Raw genomic sequence first — 14,335 nt, 5'->3', positions numbered from 1 at the left:
AAATATTTTCCAATACAAACGTGAATTTCATGGGTGTACTTTGTTCATAATTTGCTCATGAATATCATATGTCCACCTTTCCCAAGCATTTAAAATGTTTTAATAATTTAACTCTCTGAGGCTTGAATTTTATCTAGAGAATATTTAGAGATTCGGAACCTAAAAACAAAAAATACAATTGGTTTCGCTTATAGAGGCCAACTGGTGATGGTTTTCATTAAAGAAATCGCTGTTCGTTGTGGTAATCGCGCAAAACACACAAGTACACTACAAGGAAAACATCCAGATTTATTTAATACTGTGAAGGAATAATAAACACAGCCTGAAAGTCGGGATATCGGAGACAGAGCTGATGTTCATTGCTGAACAGTGGCTCGGTAATCACGTGCCCGCTGCAATGAATAGCAACGAACGAGTCGCTGCTATGTAGCAAGTCGCTAAACACAGATTCCCGTGACAACGAACAGAATAACACAGGAACTATAAGACAGAGTGACATATATTAGGGCCGTCTGGAAGTTATAAAAGAGAACTCACTGGTAAATCGAGAGCACTCGTCAGACAGACGTCGTTCAGTGATTTCAGTGTGTGAGCAGTGGTTCGTGCCCTCCATTCGTCACAGTAGAAGAGAAGACACTCGTAGTCCAGCAAGGAACGGAACGAGCCGAAGACAGTCACTGACTGTGAGCTGTCACAATTGAATGTAGTTGTAAAGAAGTGTCAATATTTTCAGTCATTGAATGTAGAACTCGTTATTCGACAGGCTAACCCCTATACGTGACAATATTAATGTGGCCTAATGTGTTCAAAGGACTGAAGTGTATAGTTATGTCCCTGTGGGCTTCTGTGAATAAGGCAACAAACCTTGAAGTTCACAGTGATCGTCGAGTTTTGATCAGCTGTACGACCATTAGTACCAAAGGACACAGCTGCAAGGAAGAAAGGGAGAATGGCAGAAAAATAGATATATAGAAATAATGGAAATGGAAGAGACAGGAAGAAGGAAAGAAGGAGAGACAGGCATCAATAGGGAGATATACAGAGAGAGAGAGAAGTGTAGAAAAATTTCATCTCCAGATTTTCGAACAGGCCTATAGGGTGCAACACTGGAATTTTGAGAGCCTTAATTAGATATCTTTGCTAGACCCATACCGTTACCCCTCTAGTGGCGCTACGTCTGCTGCCCAGCCGATATGGAATTGAGAATTCCTCAGCTGCGAACTCCTTTACTACATGCATGTATTCTCTTGAGTTAATTTTTACTGTGTGTGGAATAATGCGCCAAGTTTCATGATCTCACGATATTATAATGTGTGGCATTTTCATGCCATTTCTAGTCCATTTAGGAGGACTGTGTTAATTGGTGTCTTCCCAACAGGCAACCATGCTGAATTACAGCAACAGCTGCACAGTCCTTTCAAAATTATCCAACCTCCCTGCACACCCATACTCACATATACGTACATGCTACATACTAATTAAATAATAATAATAATAATAATAATAATAATATAAGTGTATCTATTAGTGTATTTTAGTTAATAGTATGAAATAGTTGTGAGCCTGTCATGAGCCAGTTGAATCTAGTGCGCATTCACAAGCACTATATCCTTAAGATCCGTTTTAAAATTATTGTCCTGTTTAAGCCCAGGTTCCCATGCAGTGTCTTCTCTACATACATTCCAAAATTAAACTCGGTTTGCATTCATTAGCTCTCTTCTAAGTTCAGCGTTCCGCTTTTCATTCAACCCGTTCTCCTTGGTTCCATCACCCCAGCATACAATCAGCTACAGGTTTGTTTTCAAATAAAATGAACAATTAATTCCGTCGTTCTTAAAAAATATAAGCAATTTTGCTGTTCACTGGTGATTTGAGCTACTTACGGGAACTCTGACGTATGAATATTTGAAACATGCCTGGTGTGTGTTATCTCCCATATTGTCGAGTTATCAACATGGCTCCTTTTACATTCATTTGTTTTACAGTCGCCATGATCTCGTTTTTCACCGTGTTTCTGTTTCGTTCTCACACATATGTCTTAGGATAGTTTTAAATTGACTGATTTTTAATTATTTGAGGAAGCTGTTTTAACTGCGTAGATTATATAACGTCGAATTATCGTGGAAGATGATAATGGCAAATTCTTTTATTTATTTATTTATTAAGCAATCAGAATCTACAATTCTATAAGCTAGTTAATGGTAAATAAGCATGGATTTGGAAGTTAGCTATCACAGCCCATTTCGAGGTAATATTATTCCTACATATCGATTGCAGATACTGAGGGGAAGCATGGAAAGCTGAAATCAGGATAGACAGAAGCAGGGCGCAGTACAAGCCTCGCTAGCCTATATTTATACTCGTAGTTAAGTTGAATAACCACATCAGTTGATAAGAATTTGGATGTATTTTACATCAGCGAAAGTTTGTCGAAAAATTAAAAATCGGGATATAGAATTATAATGTAGAAATAACAAAACCAGCTGTACCTCTCATTATCTAGTCTCTGATGTTCATTTAGTTTCACAAATAGCCTTCAGTCAGTGTCCCTATAACACACGGGGTCATAATTGAATCACAGAACGGACAGCCAGCTAACACTGGTCCTACCGTTCGGGATTCAAAGCACATTCATTGATAGTGCGCACGTCTAGCATTGTATGAGAAGATAATATTTAGAGATATTAATTAAATAACGTTTGAAGCTGTCAGCTGGATATAACTGGCTGAGAATAGGGTCCAATTGTGAGCTTTTGCGAACACGATAATAGTCCTTCGGGTTGTATGAAAGGAGTTTCTTGAGCAGTTATTTAACCTTTGAAGGACTCTTCTTCAAGGAGACAGAGGAGCGACTGAATGAAAAGTTCAGTTCCATCGGTAATGATAACTGATATGGTGATGTAGTGGTGATCTCCCCTGCTTTGTGTCCGTAAGAACTGGATTCTATTGTCCACTCGGAGGCCAGCTATAATGACAGATTTGTCACAATTTTCGTCAGGCCCTCCAAGCAAATACCGTGATAATAAGGATACTTTCAGAACAGTCATGTCATTCCCAGTTCATTAATCACTGGCATTGTATGCAGTATTGTTAAATATTACCAAGGATAAATAAATCAATCTGACACGGAATTTATAGGCTCTTATTATGCAAATAATCGAACCCGGTCTTCACATATGAAAGCGGTCTTTGAGTCCGCCACTGTTAAATTCGCTGAATCCAGATCACGCCTGTGTTTTGGTGGCTCTGAGGTCCTGGCTAGTAACGGGCTGGGGAGTTTAATTAAGGTTTTAATTAATTATGAAAGCTTTAGAGGTGTCAGCACATGTAACGCCGGTCCAAGCAGACAGTCAGGGACCGACTAAGTGGCCCAACTTAGCAGCGTCTAGACTGCCAATGTTGCTGATACTAGCTGCTGTTTCCAAGGTTTCTTGAATTTATAATTCTTTCGAGCCTTCTTTTTTTTTATTTTCATACGTTTCCTTCATATTTTTCTATAACAGGTCTCGCTCCATAAATTCCTTATCTACTAATATCTGATCCTATTCAATTTCACCATTTGTTATCAGTTACGTTATTGCCTTGTCCGTCGCTATGTCCTCATTTTTATCTTATTGTTGTGCATGCACTCACAGCATTCTGTTAGACCGACTGAGGCAGAGCAGTGGTAAACATTTATAACCCTTTATAACCAAATGTATGCTTTAACTGAAATGAAGCTCCTTTCAGCAGATTCCATCATTTGTAGACTTCCCTAGACTAGAGCAGATTTTACTGACCTAGCAACACTAGGTGACCTGTTTCACCTGCGGAATATATTTTATGAGGGAAATTATATTAACTATTCCTCAATTTAGTTCAAGTAATAATAAACTTATGCTCACACAATTTTATACTTCATTATTAGAATTAAATAATTTCATAGGCGTATAGTTGAAATTCACATTCTATTATGGAACCCGAAGGTTCGTAACCGTGTTCTCTAGAGCAGGACACTGCACTGTACACTGGGGTTGCTGAATCCTACCCACAATCGCATAGCTTGTTTCTTCATGATAAATTTCGGTATTATTCTTCAAAGCATGCATAGGCAATCATATGCAAATGGAAGGAGCACTGAAAAATTTGAAGTCACTCTGAAGCATATCATAGTGCCACTAGAAGTGCTGGTATAAGTATATATTGTCATGATTTAGGTGCGTGACTATAGACGGGGAATGGAGTGTTGAATAGATTTACTGACCACTTATACACATCTCTCGGAACTACGAGTAATTATAAAGCCATCGTTTATCTCCACACTTTACAAATAACTAGCATAAGCTAAGTTTTCCCTGTCTTCACTATTCGTATCCTGGCAACGGATTTTAACACCGTAATTATAACAGTCTCACTGTAACTACAAAACACATAAAGTCTTCTCTTCACAGTCAGGTTTGCAACTAACTCTTTGTCAAATGACAATTATCTGGGTCTGAGTTAAAATCAAAGTCACATTGCGACTGACGGTTAGTCAGTCAGTAAGTCTTGGTGTCGACCACATATGGGGCTTATGACCAGATATTTATTGCTGTTTGACAGTTAGGGTCTTATTTTTGTGGAGCGCCCTCTCTGACGAGAGGATGGGTTTGTCTTTTTTATATGCTGCTGGCCTTGCCAGCGCAGTCTTTCTGGGTCCTACTTCTTTTACTGTCTCAGATTTGAGACTTCCATTTTTGTCGCCTCCTACGACTCACAAGGTCACGGTGGAGGTATTCGATCCCGCCACCACGCGGGTTTGTTCGCCTCAGTTATATTCAAGATAACTCCTCGGCACGAATCACATAGAAAACACAACAGTTTCCATTATTTCAGTCCAACTTCTGCAGCTGCCTAACAACGGGTTGCATAAGAGCGTTTCCACTATTGCTGTAGAGGCGTGTTTACAGCTCCATTGCCTAGCCACATATCTTGTCTTGTTGTTTGTTTCGAAGTCTTGGCCTAGCAACTGGTGTATACGCGATAATATACTCATTGCATACCGTGATGTAGGAATTTCTGGAAAGATTCTTAAACATGACGGTGGAGAGGTTTTAGAAACTCGTTCAGCTACCACAGTTGTAAAGTTTTGTGTGGGACGTTATGCCCAAATTTTGCTGATATCATTTCATAAATTTTAACAACTTGCAGGTACAATAAAATTAGGTCTATATAATAAATAAAGAGAGATTCAATCCTGGAATTCTTGAAATAACTATGTACATATTAGTGTTACTTTAGAATCAGAAATATGAAGTCTCAGAACAAGAACAAAGAAATAGGATGGAGACTGTTGAAATGAAGGCAGTAAGAGCATTTGTGGGTTTTACTTTGTTTAACTGCAAATACAAATAAAAAATTAGTGAAGGAGCTTTATTGTAAATATCACAGACATAGTGAAAGATGTGTAGAACTGGTTGTTCGCCCAGAGTTATAAACCATCATACACCTACACGCAACAGAAGCACTGGACAACACAAGAAAGGCTCCAGTGACATTATTTAAAGCCCTGCAATAATTTTAAGAGCGTTGCAATTGTTCCTTCACCACCATTGTCTTTATTCTGTCACCTGATATGAATTATGAAGAGAGAATTTTAGGACTCTAATGGTGAACAAGGTGCTGTGGTCTAGGCGCCGCTGCGCTGACTGTCCTACAGGACACGTGATACCGCTTACCGTGTGGTTTAGTTTGCGTTAACCCACTCCAGAACTCTGTCAACTGACCTGGATTAAACCATCTCTCTGAGGACCGTTCAAAACGCACACACATACACGTATTACCATCCCAAAGTCCAGCATGCATAGTTCAGCACCTATTATTAAAACAAGGTTCCATCCAGCGCGTCTGCAGTCCTTGGTTTCTTATTCAGGTCTGTGTAAGTCTCTTGGTGCAGGTAAATTGCATTTGCTACTCAACATTTACCTGGATGTTGTTGCAGTGTTTTTAAACTATTTAATTATGTACAATTTACTGGTATCTAACTAGATAGTTAGCTCTATGGAACAGAGCAATAAGTGAGAAGGTTGAACCAGCTCAGAATTTCTCTTCCTCCTACGGAAGTCAAACATTCATCACCGTGCTCATAAAAGCGTACACTGGATTCTGTTTCAGCCAGTTGAATCTACTCGTAATGTACACCCTCATAATCTATTCAATTAAGATGTGTTTCAACATTAGTTTTACATCAGGTGATACGCGGTAGCGTAGTTCGTTGAGGCACCATGCTACAAGCCGGAATGTCGCGGGTTCGAGTTCCGATGAGGAGGGATTTTTTCAAATTACTTAATCCTTCCAGCAACACTATGTCCCTGGGTTCGACAGCCTTTAACAGAAAGGAGTACCAGGAATCTTCCTGGGGGTAAAAGGCGCCCGGCGCTTAAGGCTAACAACCTAACCGTCATCTGTGAGCTGATTGTCTAGAAGATATGGGAGCCTCAACCTTTCGCAACCATATGGGCCTCCACGGCCTGTTACACGGATAATTTTAGTTTTACATCGTTCTAGCAAGTTGTCTCTTTCCTCTATATCTTCCAGGTGGTATGAACACATTTCGTTAGTCATGTTGGTATTTCTGACTTCCCGTGGGAGGTACAGATGCATCTATATATTATCAACTTTTCTGTTTCGTATTATATATATATATATATATATATATGTTTTCATACAGAGATGCGCTTTTGAGAAATCTGTACTGTAAAAAGTTGAATGCTACAAACGGGTTGTAGTAGATCGACTTGCATATCTCCCAATAACTTTTAAAGAAGAGAACCGTAACAGTTCTTACAAAATGCCTTTAAGTTGTCTGCGAGAGGACATGATCTACATAAAACTGGACACGTAGACGGCCAGACATGGCATCTCAAAACTCGTTCTCAATGTACACGTGATAAACAACATATGAATACTACGGGTTGCGAAATATTTTGGATCAATATTATTGGCACGTAGAACCACACTGTAGATATTAGGAAGCAAATTAAAAATGTATCTGAGGGAAACGAGTTGTCAATCTAAAAAACAAAAACAAACTCCTTGGCCTGTAGTCCGCAAGCGAACTATACCGACCGAGAGACCGCCGCTTGTCGGCGAAGTTAGTGGCAACTTTTGGGGATAGCGGGTGTCACATGGTCAGCGTAACGGTTCCCTACGGCCGTTTATCTCGGCTTTCTATGCTGGAGCCGCTATTTCCTTGAAATAGCTCCTCAATTATCCTCACGAAGCTGAATGGAACCCGTTACAGTCCCACTACTTCTCAAAAAATCTTGTAGATAATGGAATTGAACCCGAGACCTCTGGATCTGTAGCCAGGGACTCTGGCCACTAGACCACAGAGAGTCTCAATTGTGTTAAACTGACTCAGAATAGAGTCCAGGGGAGAGAAATTGTGAATACGGTAATGAACCTTGTGGTTCTTCTCTAGCCGAGCGATTATCTCCCTCTCAGGAAGGGCACTGTTCCATGGAGCTTGAAATACAGAGTGTCAGGATGAAACGTATCCAAAATAAAATAATGATATCTCAGAAACTGTATTAAATGTTAATGATCAGTGCAGTGTGACAGCTACGTGAAGTGAAATACACCTGATGATGGCCGGTTGCGGCCGAAACATGTGGTATGAAAGAAGGGGAACAAGAACTACAACGAAGTACTGCATTTACGACGGAGTTTGTATTATACATATAGAAATATCTCAGAAAGCTTTTATTATACACATTAATGGGTTACACCACTACAAAAGGAAACTATCAAAGTTTTTTGTGAGTACACAACTTTCTCAATACATTTCAACTTGGGCTATCTTGCAGGCACGACAAATATCAAGACGATCCAGCACGTATGTTGTTACCAACGCCACAGCGTCCCTTATGCGGGTTTTCAGGTGTTGAAGGTCGCTGATCTTAACCTGGTAGATAATGTTCTTCATATAACCCCACAAAAATAAATTCAGTGGAGTTAAATCTGGCGACCTGGAAGGCCCAGCGATTGATCCAGTTCTGCCGAAGTATCTCCCAGCCATCACTCTGTCCAAGTGATTCCTAACGTTGTGGCTCAAATGTGGAGACGCGTGCGCGTAAGCCGGGCATGGAAAACAAACTTACAGGGTTTTCCTTTCCGATAACATAAACCGGATACGTTTATGACAATTACTTTCCGAGATATATTTTTCTTTATTTTAGATGGTACCTTCCATCTGGACACCCAATATTAATAGGGTAGAAAAATGGAATAGTGTTAAGTAATTATGAAAATGTTAAAAGGGGCAGAGCAGACAAATTCTGAAAAATTCTTGAAAACAATAAAATGATACTTACGTAGTGTATGCACTCCCCCAGTAGTTGTGTCATTATATGAGTCATAATATACAACGAGAGAATTGATTGGTAAGGTAAAAACACAATAGTTGCATATTACCATGTCCTAGACCTATTCTTTTAAAAGCGCTACTCCCACAACAGATTGCAAATAGATATCGTATTATTCTACACACAGGTCTAATATCTTAGGTACGAAATATGCACAGGCTAATGCTGTAAGCTTAGATACAGGGCTGTTCGGCTTCAAATCACTGGAGGCCCGCATTTTGCAAGAGGTACCTACTAGCGGACAGCATTACAAAAAATGTATACTTTCTCCATATACCCACAACACTGCCCTTTAAGTATCAAACGTATGAAGAACGAATACAAGATTATGAATTAGGCCCATGTATTCTAAAACAATTACAGGTATTTAAATTGAATGTTACCTGATCGATATTGCCATTGGAATCTGTCGGTATAGCGACAGGCTACGGTCTGGACGACCGGAGTTTGATTTCTGTAAAGGGAAGGATATTTTTCTCTTCTGCACTGTACCTAGACCGACTCTAGTTTCCACCCTACCTCCTATCCAATGTGTTCCGCAGCTTCTTACCGGAGGTAAAGTGGCTGGAGCTTAAAGCTGAACACTTACCTCCATCTAGTGTCGAGGTGAAGAATGCTGCAGCTATACCTGAACTTCCCATAAGCCTTCATGGGGTGGTGTTTAATTAGTTGGGCACAGGGACAACTTTATAAACCCCTCACTTTATAAACGTTACCTCCAACGTTTACTGCACTAATAGCTTTGTATTGCAATATGCAGCAAGAATTGCTTGTTACCTGACTTTGCATTGACGTTGTGTTGATAGGAGACAGACAGCAGAAGAGAGAGAGGCTGAGCGGCAAGCAGCCAATAGGCTTATGATGTCCCTGCAGGCAGAAGCACTTAGCAAGGGGATGTACCACACGGCAGAGCGAGGCACAACGCCGGGGGATACAGCGCTACATCTGCACCACCACGCGGCGACCGGGGCAAACAACACTTCTCTTAGCGCCCTGCAGAACCTACAGCCTTGGGCAGGCGGCGGTCCGGCTCCCACCCTGCAGCCACCACCTGCAGATCATCACCATCAACCGCCTCAACCTCCACAGCCGCCACATTACAGCATAAATCCACCTCCGCTAGCCTCACCTATATGCTAAGCAAGCCTGTGATTCAGTTGCGCACTGTTGAGAGACGCACCCCGTCTTCTTTTTATTACATTCGCGACAGACTGGACTTCCCGGAGGCATGGAACCGACAAGCAGAACACACGAAGAGCATATAACGACTGACAAATACCTCTGCCGTGACACAGAACACTAAAATTCAGCCACTCACAATCATGTACCACCCTTTTCATTCATACTCGATACTCACACTTGCCCTACCGTAATTGTCTGTTTCCACTAATAGTGTTGAAAATAAAGTCTAAGAATTATAGATATGCTGTGACACTGGGACAGTAACTATTGAAATGCCAATCATGGAACAAAAACGGAGTGTTGATTCTTGAAATTTTCAGTAGTCTATAAAGACGAATCTGGTAACATTTCTTTCTTGTGCCCGAATTTCACACTCGTGTTCTTTTTGTCTGTTGCAAGCAATGTTGAAACCATTTCTAATATGCAATACACATGGCCCTTCTCCTATTGCCTGAAACAGGGTTTTACTTCTAGGACCTCCCCTCGGGTTAGAGATATTTGAAGCGAATTATATATCGACATTTAAGGACAGAAATATTGAAGAACTGCTGAGTGATATCTACAACAATTTGTTATTAATAATGACTTAGCTATTCCGTTGTATGTTAACTATCCAGCAACTAAGTAGTTATATACGAATTTTGACTAAATGACTCCCAGCTAGAAGACTCGGTCAATTTCGTTGTACTAACGATGAATTAACTTGGCACTCAGAATATGTTAATTCTTATACATTATTAGCACCGTAATTAGAACTTTGTTATATTAGACACAGATAATTGCTATAAATATTGTACTTTTTTGGCTTATTTTGGACTTCATCCATCGTCTAGCATGTAAAAGACAAAAGAACACGACTTTTCGGAGACTGGATCTGTCTCCGTCTTCAGGTGGGTAGGGACCAGTGATTGAGACTAGCTCTTTCTAACGGGCCCAACTGAGTAGGTTTATCCTTCCCTACCCTCCTGAAGACGGAGACAAATCCAGTCTCCGAAACCTCGTGGTCTTTTGTCTTTTACATGTTAGACGATGGATGAAGTCCAAAATAAGCCAAAAGAAGTACAGTATACACCATCGTCAGAATTCTTTCAAGTCTATCTATAAATATTGTGTATGTGGGACAAAATGGGTGTTGTGCATCACAGAAAATTCCTCAACAGTCACGGAAAAAAAACAGTTTCATTAAGATAATTCCGCGATAGGTTGATTTATGCCAGAACGTACATATTTGAACGCAATTTTGAATCGATTATAAATAATGGAACTTTGAGGATCACTGTTTAAAATCAATTACATTTTTTCATCTGGTAATTTATCACAATTAAACACAACAAATTCGGATATATGAATGAAGGTTATTTTTTTCACATTTCTCTTTGCAGTGTGAAACATTTCGCCGCCCGTAGGTCATGTTAAATCCAAAATTACAGGGTTCTAAAAAAATTCACTTGGGGGGGGGGGAGTCAAACTGGGTCCACTCAGCACGGCGACCACTGATTGGCCTATTGTACCTGCCCCTGGTCATTATGATGATGGAGTATTTGGTGGAATGAAGATTGGCAGGGGAAACCGAAGTAGTCGGAGAAAACCCTCCCTAGCGCCACTTTGTCTACCACAGATCCCACTTGACCAGACCCGGCATCGAACACGGACCGCCGCGGTGGGAAGCCAGCGACTAACCGCTTGAGCTATGGCGTGACCAATTTACAGGTTTGCTTCTCAGTTATATAGCCAACGATTTCAGTTTCCTCATCCGAGGTGAAATTAAACGGAATTCCTCTTTTTTTCAAAATTAGATCTTCCTTAGCTGGAGAAGATATCAACAGCCTTTCCTTAAGAATATTGGTGGCAGAATCTTGCATTTCTTCGAGGCCTGCGCACTGTCCACCCGCCCTACAAAATTCTTCCGGTTACATCTTGTACTTCGTCTTCTGACTAGTTCTTCCTTGCCCCTGGCATGATGAAATCTGAATAACAAAAGAAAATATTCCGTGTCTTTAGTCGGCAAGCGAACTGTACCGACCGATCCACAGCCGCTTGTCGGCGAATTTAGTGCTAATTTTAGCGGATAGAAAGTGTTGCGTGGTCAGTTTAATGAAACCCCAAGGCCTTTAATGAAATCTGAATAACGCAAAAATATATCGCCGAGGAGCAATGAACATTGTAGTGGAGCGAATTTATTACCTCTATATTAACTCTTGACGTAATGTTTGTTTGCAGTTGTTTCGCAACGTCTGAAAGTAGCATCCAGCCTCATATATAAGAATCTTACTTCAAAACGTAAACTCCGATGACTACTGCAAGCATCTGTGAGTGCAAAACTGTATACATGTCGGTAAGAAATTCTGTGCATTCAATTCAGTCATGCAAGCAAATTAAATCTAATCGATATCCACATTTAGCAGACCATCTTGAAAATATGTAAGAGATGGCAGTACTGGCTGTGACTAATAACACTCATACTGGGGAAGTAGCAAATTTTTCTACAGAAATGATGAGATTTGCACAACATTCTACCAACACAGAATCTCCTTACTTTCTTAGCCATGTTTTAGTCGTTTATGTAATATTAAACTTTCTCGAAATGTATGCCTTGAACTGAAACATCTGTTTTATAGTGACGCCCGAGACAAAAAGCAGTCGCGCTGCTGAGATTCTACCGCCACGCACTCATGCGGTCAAACTGTCAACGAGTACATTGTGTCCAATAGATGGCAACCTATGGCCCGAGAGCTCACTGTGATATTTAGATAGGTTTTATCTCTAGTTTCTCAGGTATGTTAGATCTATTCAGAAATTATAATCGAAAAAATGCAAGAAATTAATGCAGATGAAGTCCACAGTATTTGTGGAACAGGTAATTACATTCTTCATTTGCAAAGCTTGCAACTGGGTGCCAGAAAGCTGAGGCATCTTAACTTCACATTCGGACTAATGAGCACCTTACCACCAGAGTTAAGGATGTCGGTGTGATGTAACTATCAACAGCGAAATTTTTCATTTGTTCGTATATCAGTTTGTTAGGTTAGGGCCAATAAATGAGAGGTACTTACCAATTCTTGACTTACAGGAACATCCGCGCAAGTCGGCCCGGTTCACTGGCTTCCCGCTGCCCCTCCCTATTTTTAAGTAGGCTTTCACTTTTTAATCACTTTTACAGCTGCAGAACATACAATTAAACACAATGCTTATACGGATGCAAACCGGTAGTTTTGTTGTTTCTACAGATTTGTGTGTTTCATGCTGAGTCTTCAGTCCATCACTCATTTGTTGCTTAGAGCATTTCTCCCCACTGAGATCACACTTTCCTTAATGCATCATAACAGTAATGTTTCTTCGATAAAAATTAACTAATAATCTGGTAATTAACTTTTACTCTTCTCCAAGTACAATTATAATGATCAAGTCAAGGAGGATGAGGTGGGCAGGGCGTTTAGCACGAATGGGGTAGAAGAGAAATGCATATATGATATTGGTTGGAAAGCCAGAAGGAAAGAGATCACTGGGAAGACCAAGGCGTAGGTAGGTGGACAATATTAAAATGGATCTTAGAGAGATAGGATGGGAATGCATGGATTGGATTGACCTGTCTCAGGATAGGGACAATTGGAGGGCTCTTGTGAATACTGTAATAAACCTTCGGTTTCCATAAAATGCTAGGAAATTCTTGAGTAGCTGCAGAATTGACAGGTCCTGAAGAATGGTTCAGTTCCATGAGTAAGTAAGTAACCTGAAAATTGTGAAGTTAAAAAACACAACATCACGCGTTTCTAACTGGGGTATGTAGCCTGTTATTTCGCTTTGCTTAGAAATTGCTGAAGTCCTAGAATTTACTGAGTTATCCCTGTTTGTTTCGTTCAGCAATTAACTGATAATTCTGAGCCCTGATCCCGGGGATGACTCTGTATAGTTCTAAGGAAAGCAAAGTATCATCTTTAAGTTCAGTTACTTAAAGTCAAACATAAAACAAAATAGCTGAAGGACAACAAAGCAATTTACAAAACGCTGAGTATGTGTTGCTGGGAGCCTTATATGTCTACATTTATATTATGGTTGTCCGGAATATTTAAATCTTATGGATCTTTGTTCAATGTCCTTCACTAAGTTGAATTAGTGGGACATAATGTTCTAGTGCCATACTCTCTCTCACAGATGAATAAAGATAAACGCATAAACTCTAGATCTCATATTTATTTTGATAATGTGTCATATTAGACACGAGTAGGCCTACGTCATTTCTGTTACTTATGTCAAGAGACGATTTACTAAAAAACTTCTTTTGTTACGCAGGTTCCGTGTGCCACTAGACATAACTGCTGACTTAGACAGATCTCAGAATGCCTTATTTGGATAAGTTTTATATTAATGGATGTCCGAAGTTCAATCCACATAGTTGGAACAAACGAGTGCTCCGGGGAATCCCAGGGAAATATATAGGATATATTTGTAGTTTTCCATTACTGTAGAGATTTGTGCCAGATCTCACATTCAGTCACTTATGCGTGTGTACATGTTTCTCGTTGCTGTATAATATACAGTAGTTTTATAATATAATTTTGAAAAGATACACAAACATATATATATATATATATATGGTCTATATATTTCGTAGAAATGAGTTGATTAACATTCAATTTTCATTTGTTTCTGAAAACTGTACTAGGATTTTAATAATATTTTCTTTTTCGTTGCAAATTTTCATTTCATAAACGAATGAAATATTGAATCTTGTTTATATGATAAGTGCGAATCTGTATAAATATGTACAT

General features: G+C 39.8%; 1 protein-coding gene across 1 annotated transcript in view; it reads left to right on the top strand.

Moving 5' to 3' along the window:
* Nucleotides 1-10,362, top strand: part of LOC111875519 (homeobox protein Nkx-6.1) — a 109,494-nt gene extending 99,132 nt beyond the window's left edge. The window contains exon 3 of the mRNA XM_023871836.2: nt 9,191-10,362. Within this exon, the coding sequence (XP_023727604.1) occupies nt 9,191-9,524 (334 nt within the window). The 3' untranslated portion in view covers nt 9,525-10,362. The remainder of the gene's footprint in view (nt 1-9,190) is intronic.
* Nucleotides 10,363-14,335: the final 3,973 nt, after the last annotated feature.

Source organism: Cryptotermes secundus, unplaced genomic scaffold, assembly GCF_002891405.2.
Source record: "Cryptotermes secundus unplaced genomic scaffold, Csec_1.0 scaffold1069, whole genome shotgun sequence".
Taxonomy (NCBI): Eukaryota; Metazoa; Arthropoda; class Insecta; order Blattodea; family Kalotermitidae; genus Cryptotermes; species Cryptotermes secundus.
Note: the sequence above shows the minus strand (reverse complement) of the source record. Positions and strands in the feature narration are given on the sequence as shown.